The sequence below is a fragment of the Vicia villosa genome, linkage group LG1, assembly GCF_029867415.1.
Source record: "Vicia villosa cultivar HV-30 ecotype Madison, WI linkage group LG1, Vvil1.0, whole genome shotgun sequence".
Taxonomy (NCBI): Eukaryota; Viridiplantae; Streptophyta; class Magnoliopsida; order Fabales; family Fabaceae; genus Vicia; species Vicia villosa.
In genome coordinates this window covers 239,106,006-239,116,751 of record NC_081180.1, presented here as the reverse complement: position 1 = coordinate 239,116,751, position 10,746 = coordinate 239,106,006, and the positions used below count along the sequence as shown (strand labels likewise).

Below are 10,746 nucleotides of genomic sequence, written 5' to 3'. Positions count from 1 at the left end.
CCGACCCGTTTAGGATCGGGTAGCCCATTTTAACAACTCTAATATCAACACATATATATTAAGTGTCCATGTGCATGAAGAGGGAAAGGGAACCATAAAGGACCTGAGACTGAGAGATCCCATCACTCAAATCCAACTAGCACCAACCACTTGCCAAAGTAAATACACTATCACCTACCACTTGTGTCCAATCCAACCACATCTTAAATAGACTAAGTGAGTAACCGAAGAAAACACAATAACAATAAATATATCCACTATCTTTCATCTCATGTAGCTTCACTTCTTCTTCACAATCTCATATCTAATCTCTCCCTATTGCTTTTCTATAATCGATCACCTTATAGTTGATAATAGTGTAAGTAGTATGGTGCATTTTTTCCATCAACTTTATCAATTTTCTTGCTTTTGAAATGGAGTCCAAATTTCTTTATATTAAGTTAATATTTATTTTTTTTACTTCGTAAAGACTCATATTCTTTTTTAGTATTGACTCATTCTCTAACATGTGATTATTTTTCCATTTTTCAGAGAGGTTCTAAGTTTTGGAGGTGTAGAAAGTATTAAGATGCCAAGTGATTATTTCGACCCATGGTTGTCGGTTGGTATTATATCAACTGTGATTTCCTTGATTAAACATGCGTTAAGGTATTCTAACAAATTACTTTATTATTTTCTAATATTTTGGTCTAAAATAATTTTCAGTCTCTAATAAGTGATAGTTCATCCTCCTAAAATTTTAAAACAGCCTCTTTCGTTACAAAATTTTAATTTTTGAATCACAAAATTATTTGATAGAGTAATAAAAAAACCATAATTAAATTTTATTTTTCTAAGTCGATATTTTTTTATAATATATATAGAATAGTCAAAGAAAAAAATTTCTTAACAAAAAAAAATTATTTTTGACATTTTTATTTGTATCACTGTAACACGATTGAAAAAAACTACACTAATGCGATACAAAAATATTATCCGAAGAAGATATGGACTGAGTGATAAAAGATATTCATGATAAAAGATTTATTGTAATAATTACTGAGTTAGCAATTAGTTGAAAATAGAAACTAATGAGAAGGCTAGTAACTAAAAAAATAGTCGCTTAGAAAAATAGTTTTCTCTCCTATATGAAAGAAAAAACAGTTGTTAATTAGATATTGAGACAAAATAGAAATGTCATCAAATTCATCACGTTTAATACAAGTTTGAATAAGAATACTGATTTTAAATGTGCACCGTTTGATCTCAATCAAATGGACTGAAAAAGTTTATCAGTGTGACTTCGTCCTTTACCAACTGCAGGGAATAGGAATATCCTGAAAACACATTATATAAAGAGAAGATGATTCATGAATTATCATCATAAACAATATTCATCTTACTCATACTTCAAAACCAAAAACGGTCCTTTCCTCATCCTCATTCAGTGCACACTCAAAGAATCAACTATCCGATTTCTTTCTTCCACTCTAATGGCAGGAGGTAATATACGCATACTTTATTTGGTTAGAAAATTCATCATATCTTTATGCACATTTGCTGTGCCATTATGTGTTATTCATCTTACTCATACTCATCTGTTTTTTCTTAAAAAGCTTCAAAAAAATTCATCATCCGACTTCTTTTTCACACTCTAATAATTTGTATTTAATTGAAGTTTTTTTGGACTTCGTGAAGATGAAAGACAGCCTATAATTTGTGATGTTACTGGTCATGATCAAAAATAACTAGTTTTGAAGAGTTATATAGTGGTAGTTTTTTTATGAAGATGATCCAGTAGGTACAAAGTTATATAGTCATTTTGAAGTTGCATTTAACTATCTTAAAGATCTTGTGAGGCTAAAGATCTAGAGTCATTTTTAACCTCTTTATTTCTGTTTGAATTAGTTCTGTTAGACTAAATATATATACTCAAGTTTTTTTTTAAATCCTTGGTCTGCTGTTGTCTAAACTTGTTGTACGTAAAAGTTTTTATCCGATAGTATATAGTCTGCTTGCTAAAGTCCTAGTCAAACTGGAGATTTGCAACGTGGGATTTTTATGGGAAATAGTTTGTGGTAGGTTTCTTTTTAGGTGTATATAAAATTTATTTTCAAATTCTTCCCTTAAGTTGCAAAGATATCAAATAGATATATTTGTTTGTATATTAGTACTTCAATTATTTATGCTTCTCATATTTGTATGTATACTAATACTAGTACACTAGTACTTCAATTATTTATGCTTCTCATTTTCTTTTGCAGATGTAGTTCAATTATTTATATTTCTCATTTTCTTTTGCAGTTGATTTTAAGACTTTGGAGGGAGTTACGATAGGATGTGGCATTGTTATAGTATTTTTGTTTTGGAAGCTTCGTCAACATCGACAAGCCTCTGCTCGGATAATCCGAGAGAGACTTACCGAGTCAATTTGACTCAAATGTGCCACTTCAACACGTTGAAGCTCGGTGCACAATTTGTGTCTACGAGTTTGAGAATGGACAAACAATTTATAGTTTGTCGTGCGGGCATGCATAACTGTCCATAAGTGTCCGAATTGTAAGGCAGCAATTTGAGATATTTTACCATTATTAATAAACATTTGTGGCAGAAAGATTATAATACGCACCAGTATATTTTAATGTTTTTATTATTTATATTATTTTTCATTGTGTATTAGGCCCATTAGAAATATTTATAATAAAGTGTTTAGTGTTTGGTATAATATTTATGTTCTCTCTCTTATTCTCACGTGCAGCTCATTCAAAGGTGCTCTGAGCAATGATGGCTCACCTGAACTTCTTCATTATGGAATAAAATTCAATTTGTATATAAAATAACAAATTCAATTATCAGCATGTGAGCATAATTTGGAATAAAATTCAATTTGGACCTTACAATCACTACAAAAAAATTTCCATATACCAATAGTAGAAAAAAAGCGTTGGTAACTTGTCTTGGAAATACATGACCTAAATTTCACTTTATAATAATAATTAAAAAATAAACAAAATAAAAATAAGGGTTAAATATGTTTTTGGTCCTTATAAATATCTCAATTTTGGCTTTTAGTCCCTATAAAAAATATATTGATTTTTAGTCCCTATAAAATCACTTTTGCACTCACTTTTGGTCCCTCTACAGGGACTAAAACTAAGTGCAAAAGTAATTTTATAGGGACTAAAAGTCAATATTTTTTTTATAGGGACTAAAAGCCATTTTGGGTAATTTTATAGGGACTAAAAACATATTTAACCCTAAAAATAAACAACTTCAATCGCTTCAGATTTTTCATCCCCTCAACTCTCACATTTCTCTTCACACTTCCATCCCTCAATCCTAAAACTTGGCACGCACAAAGCAAAACAAAAGTTCTTCTTCTTCCTTATTCTCATTATTCCCTGCGATTAGAATGTACAAATTTTGGAACCCTAATCTACCACATTTCATTTCACAACTTCATTGCAACCTCACAAAATACACTATTCAAATCAATATTCTCTGTTAACGTCGATTATCTCATCGTCGGAGTGTTATTACTTACCTTCGTAGTCATCAATGGCCATGATCGGTAACGAAATTCCCCGTCATTCCTCCGTTAACCCCCAATCGAGTCGGCTTCCTATCTCTTTGCCATGGAACCAAGTATTTTGCGGCAAATCGGAGTTTCGCCGCCGCTGTCGGAGGAACCTTTTTCGTCCACAACCACGGTGCTGAAACTCAATCGCTCGAGATTTCTTCTCACAAACCATCAATCCTTCAATCGCTCAACCCTTTCATCGCTGTTGAAACACTAATCGATGGGTGAACTAAATCTACTGGGTAGATAGAAAAAGAAGAAAAACAAATAGAAACTCACATTCTCTCTAAAAGAAATCACTCCATTCTTTGGTTAACTAAGGTAAAAATTTTGGACTCTTAAAATTGTTCATTAAATTTTACTTCTCATTTTTTAATGTAAAGGATAATAAATCAACTTTGTGATTTTTTTTTTTGGTAATGAGGAGGGTCGAGGCCCAAGAAACAAAAGAAAACTACAAGGGAATAACCCTAGAAACACAAACAGAATTTTGATCCTTCTTCAAAGAATTCCGCATCCAAATAGACGCCTCAGAAAAGAACTTGCTCTCACCAATCAACTTTTTACCCTCCATTGCAAGAATGTTAGCACAGTTATTCGCCTCTCTGTAGATATGTTGGATCTTCACTCGATCAAATGAGTTCATCAACTCAATAATACTCCACACTAAGTTTCCCACCACCATATTCGTATAGCTTCCTTTAAGAATACAGTTTGCTGCTTGTTTCGAGTCAGTCTCAACCTCAAGATTATGGTATCCAAGATCAATAACCATTTCTAATCCAGTGTAAATACCCCATAACCCAGCCATCAAGGTACTACAATTTCCAATACTTTTGGCAAAGCCACCTAACCAAAACTCGCGGTCATCACGTAAGATCCCTCCACACCCCGCTATACCATTATTATCACGAGTACCATCCACATTAATCTTCTACTTTGTGATTTTTGTGGTTCATGAGTGGCGCTATATCTTGAAGCGATATCACTATGCATTGACATATAGACATTGCATTAGAAATGAGTCTGAATTATGCTTTATGGATTATTATTGTAAATAATTATTTACATGTTTTAAAATGAAATCTCTAGCCATGTATAATGTATCTTTTGTTTATGTTTGTTGCTCCGCTCTTGTATATTTGTTATTTTCGAATTGATGACCCTTTAGTGGATGTGTGGGCGAATATGCTAATAGATCATGACGCTTTCGGGACACAAGGAGCCGCCACCGTTGAAGACGATGAACTTCACTTTCCCTGATAAGTGGACCAACACGTCCTAGGGGTTTGGCCCAACCCTAGGACAACTCACGTTCATCGGGAACGTACTAAAGACCACTGCTATCATGGGCATGGATCTGAAGACCCCTTTCTCATGCAGAGCGATCACCTTCTAGATCCCAACCTCTTTGATCATCTCTAGCTTCCTTTCGAGAGTGATTGAGCGTTTCAGATTGTCAATCTCTCCTGTAGTCCTACCTGGACCCCTATACGCCCCAACCGTGGGAGGGAAGCCGTTCTTTCATGATATATCCATACCTCCCTTGGATTTATATATGTCATTAGGACTACCCTCGATGTTCACTCGTGACATCTTTCCCGTAGATGAGCTCCTTCACATTACTCCGACACGCGTGTCGTCGTTGGAGCTAGACTTAGATGAAGCAAAGGACGACGAAACTTATGATCCCTCTAAGCATGATTATGAGAGCATATATGATGAGGATGACTCTGATCACACCTTGACGAGCACTTGTAGTGGATAGTACGGAGCTGGGGCGGGTGAGTATTTTGATTGTCGTTAGGTTTCGATCATCTTAGTTAGTGAGGAGAGTACATGGATTGTAGGAGTATTTTAGTACTAAATGACGGGTTCTTGTGACTTACTATGAATGGTCTGATATTTTCTCCTTGAGGCAGCTCTCCTGCGCGAGTTTCTGCCGGGGACTTTTATTCTATCATTCATGGATTGTATTCTAACTAGTATATGCACTTCATATATTATGACGCTTCGTCATTTATATCTATAGTATATTTTTATGTTCAAATTTGGTTTATCTAATTTCTTTTATAAAACATATGTTGAGTTCTTAAAATAAAATTTAAATACAAAATTCGTCAGTGTTTTATATATATATATATATATATATATATATATATATATATGCTTGCATCGAAAGTTTACACTACACCGTATTCCTTTTTTTCACATATCGATTTTTATGTCATTTTCGAAAATAGTTAAGGGCAACTTGGTAAATAGGGAGGGGATTAGGTTACATCCCCAAGTTTTCATGCCTCTCTCACATCTACTACAATTCATTCTCTCACATTTACTGTGATCTCTTCTTTCACTCTCCCCCAATTGTCTCACTTTCTCCAACTTTTTTTTGTGTGTTCATAAATCATCTTAGCATTTACTTTTAGTCCCTATAAATATCTCCCCTAAAGATAAGTGGTTGAATTTATACAAATAAGAAAATGGTTAATATGTTTTTGGTCCCTATAAATATCTCAATTTTGGCTTTTAGTCCCTATAAAAAATATATTGACTTTTAGTCCCTATAAATTTACTTTTACACTTATTTTTGGTCCCTCTACAAGGACTAAAACTGAGTGCAAAAGTAATTTTATAGGGACTAAAAGTCAATATTTTTTTATAGGGACTAAAAGCCATTTTGGGTAATTTTATAGGGGCTAAAAACATATTTAACCCAAAAGAAAAAGAAGAATCTTAAGTATTGTGTTAGGGCTCAAATAAGGTTAAGGGTTAGGGTTTTATGAATAGTACTTGAGATAACAATTGTTGAAAAAGAGACATTGAAAGAGGAATAAGGTTAAAGGTTAGGGTTTTATCAGGTTTTTATTTGGTTTTTTGTTTTGTACTAATTATGTTGTTATTTGGTTTTGTTTTGTTATTAGGTTGATTGATTTATTGCTGAAACTATGACATCATCAAAAATTTAACCGAAACTGAAGTAAGTAAGAGGAATAGATATAGTTCTTTATTTTTTTGGTTATTATAGTTGGATTGTTTCATTGCATTTATAAATGGGATTAATCAATTTTTTCCATAAATTTAAGGTACGAAGGAGGCATGACTGTATCCCGATTTATTTAAGCAGTGTCAACGAAAGTTTAACTGCGGTTTAACGTGCCCATATCTAAAGCACCCCATTCAAATGGGCGTTGGATATTTTTAACGACTTCTCAATCTCGGGTGGTTTATTATGGGAGGTAGTAAGTAGATGGGACTCACGTAGTAGGGGATTTCAGGTTAGGGATAGGATATTTCCCTTTACTCTCATTGATGTTTGTTTAGCTATTGTATTGTCTATTGTTGGTAAGAGCCTAGTAGTAGAAGAAGATCAACAATGTGAAACATTAGGTCTATTTAAAGGGGCTGGGGTAATCGTTTCCAATATTCGCAAACAACTTCTAAAACACAAGATTAAATTAGTTAATTTTTCTAGACTTTACATATTACTCACTTAATACATATAGTTGGGGTCTTGTTGTTTATAACTTTGTGGTTGCTAGTTTATGCGAGTCTTTAGTTGTGTTGAAAGAAGGACAAACCAAGTCACATAGACATTTAAATGAGTGCACTGCCATATTGCATGTATATGAATTATATAACTTTATAGTACCATCTTCTGTCATGTAATTTTTAATTTACATCTTATATTTTTTTATATATTTAGGCATTCAACCACTTATCTTTAGGGAAAGCACCTGCTGTTTCTAGGTTCACTTTTCCATGGGTATTGAATTAGCCGATTATAGGTATGCAGAAGAAAATTATTGAAAAGGCATTTGACAATAATATGGTAGGATTTTTTGTGTGTTTTAATTAAGAAAAATATGTTTTCATTTGTCCTTTTTTTGACTTTATTTTTTGTTAGATAATTGAAAGAGTGGTTGCAACCGAGAAAGAAATAAAATATGACATAGTCAATGCTGCCATGTTTGGACAAGGACAACAATTTGTGGATCCTCATGATTATCAAAGAATGGTGGTTGAGAATAGAGATTTCCAAGAGAGGATAACATTTCTTTAGGGTAAAGTGAGGATGCTCAAAGAGGAGAGAGTTAACACTCCATTTGAGAATAAAGATGTCCAAGTTGATCGACAGATTGTGAAATTTATCACTAAATATGAAGTAGGAAATTATGTTGGAGATGTTGGACATAACACTCCACCAAATGATGATGCCAATGTTGTGAAAAACCAACTAAAGTCTACATCCAACATGGCTACAAGAATGAAGAAGAAACCAAGGACAAAGCATGGAAAAATAGTAGAATGAATTTGTAAATCATTAGTGTTGTAGTGTAGAATTTGACCCACTTTGATGTGTTGTAGTGCAAAATTTTACACAATGTTGACAATTTGTGATTATATTTTGTTTATGTGCACAATGTATTTTGATTATGCTATAGTTCATTAGGTGGTTAAAATTTTGAGTTTCTTCTAGTTCATTTAGGGGAGATACCAAATTTTGATGTGGTCATGCATTAACCAAAGTTAAGTTCTGCATTTTGTTGTGGTTCTGTAGTTAACATTGAGCATGTGATAGTTAATTTGTTTATTTTGAAGGTTGGGCCTGCATTGACCAAAGTTAGACTCCCATTAACCCAATTATCGCACTATATTAATCAAGTTTTGTTTATTAATTTCCCCTTTATATAAGTATGGGTCTGCATTACCAATGTATAACTTTCATTAACCAACTTCCTGCACTATATTAACTAAGTTTCGTTTATTAATTTCCCCCTTTATATTAGTCTGGGCCTGCATTAATCAAGGTATAACTTTCATTAACCAACTTCCTGCACTATATTAACTAAGTTTCATTTATTAATTTTTCCCTCTATATAAGTCTAGGCCTGCATTAACTAAGATATAACTTTCATTAACCCACTTCCTACACTATATTAACCGATTTTCGTTTATTAATTGTCCTCTTTATATATATTTGGGCTTGCATTAACCAATGTATAACTTTCATTAACCAACTTTCTGCACTATATTAACCAAGTTTTGTTTATTAATTTCCCCTTTAATATAAGTTTGGGCCTGCATTAACCAAGGTATAACTTTCATTAACCAAATTTTTGCACCATAGTAACCAACTATTTTATACATTATAGGGTTAAATATACAATATTCCTGTAATATTAGCAAGATTTGGTTTTATCCCCTTGTAAAGTTTTTTTTTTTAAAACCCCCTTGCAATTTCCAGATTCCATCCTAAGTGTTATAAACCTACTAAGGCCCTTGAGTATCCCCTATCTTTGTAGGAATACCACGCATACATGTACATTTTGACTACTACACTAGGAACTAGAGATTCAACGGTCCACTATCATGACTAGGTACGCAATTGTCATTCTTGAGAAACCCTAACTACAGGCTCATTGGTCTATATAAATACCTCATCCATAACATGAGGAGAAGCCACTCAAATATAAACACAAAATATCTCAAAAATACATAGTTTCTCACCTCACGCGAGGTTACCATCTCCTTATCGCATCACTGTATATTTCATAATCAACTCAATTAAATTTTTTCTTAATAGTATATATATATATATATATATATATATATATATATATATATATATATATATATATATATATATATATATATATAATAATGAGACAATGGATCATGGATGAAGTAACAATTTTCTTTTACCAGCATATAGACGGACACATGTATGTCATTTTGCTTTTATTTATTGTGTTAATGGGTATAGCCACTTTAATCATACAATATAATAAAGTAAGATGAGTTCTTTAACAAGTTTGACAAGTATCATCTTCTTAGAAACCTTGTCATTTTAAAACTTGCTATTAATAAAAAATCTTACTATAATTAACTTTAATTATTTTATTTCACTAATTTCTAACCACTATTTTTATTATTTATCATTGATGATCCGGCTCATTCAAAACATTTATTGGAAAGATCATAAATTCAATTAATTTTTTTTATTGAAAAGAGCAATCGAATGAATAAGTTGCTATGTATTCCCTATTTTATCTCAACCACGTTATTTCTTTTTTTAAAGAGTCATTATGTATTCCTTTTTTATCTGAATTATTAATTTATTTTATTATACTTCTTATATTTTTATCTAATTTTTAGTAAAAACATAAGATATTTTGTTTTAAATCGATAGAAATTAAGATCTGCTTTGACAATTTTAAGTTGATACTCAATATATTTTAAAATCATTTTATTTTTAATTTATTTTAAAAATAAGTAATCAAATAATTTACATCTAATAATATGATTGAACATTGTATTTTTTACAAAATCCTTGCGATATAATAAAGCTTCAAAATGAATACGTTACTTATAAACGTTATGTTAGTAGATACATATATATTATTATTATTAAATTTTTATACCAAATAAATTATATAAATGGAAATATCAATCAATTTAGTATCAAATAAATAATAATAATAATAATAATAATAATAATAATAATATTATTATTATTATTATTATTATTATTATTATTATTATTATTATCTCAACCACATTATTTGTTTCTCTTTATGTATTCTTTTTTTTATCTCAACCATTTATTTCATTTTCTTCCCAATAAATAGGATTTAATTTGGAATTATTATAATAAATTGTGATTTTTTTTGTCTCTACGTGCAACATTCGTTTGAAATTTTCAACCGAATAAGTTGCTATATATTCGGTTTTTTTATCTCAACCACATTATTTTTTTCTTTTAAATTTTTATTTGAATAATTAAAACTATAAAATTATCGATTTATTTATTATTTAATTATACTTATTATATTTGTAACTAATTTTTAGTAGAAACATAATATATTTCATTTTAAACTAATAGAAATCAATAACTGCTTTGAAAATTTTAAGTTGATATTGAATATATTTTAAAATTGTTTTATTTTTAGTTTATTTTAAAATTGATTAGTCAAATAATTTACATCTAATAATTTACATCTAATAATATGATTGAACATTGTATTTTTTACAAAATGATTGTCATGTAATAAATCTTCAAAATAAATACGTTATTAAATAAAAAAATATTTTTTTATAAACATTATGTTAGTGGACACATTTATATATTATTATTATTAAATTTTTATACCAAACAAATTTTATAAATTCAGTTTCAATTAAAT

General features: G+C 30.7%; 1 protein-coding gene and 1 long non-coding RNA gene across 2 annotated transcripts; one reads left to right on the top strand and one right to left on the bottom strand.

Moving 5' to 3' along the window:
- The first annotated feature begins 231 nt into the window (after positions 1-231).
- LOC131624230 (uncharacterized) lies at positions 232-2,812 on the top strand. The gene is made up of 4 exons (XR_009290541.1): positions 232-358; positions 532-648; positions 1,303-1,482; positions 2,284-2,812. It is a non-coding gene; the product is annotated as an uncharacterized LOC131624230 (long non-coding RNA).
- Positions 2,813-4,013: 1,201 nt separating this feature from the next.
- LOC131597302 (uncharacterized) lies at positions 4,014-4,370 on the bottom strand. The gene has a single exon (XM_058870010.1). The coding sequence runs from the start codon at positions 4,368-4,370 to the stop codon at positions 4,014-4,016; it is 357 nt and encodes a 118-aa protein (XP_058725993.1).
- Positions 4,371-10,746: the final 6,376 nt, after the last annotated feature.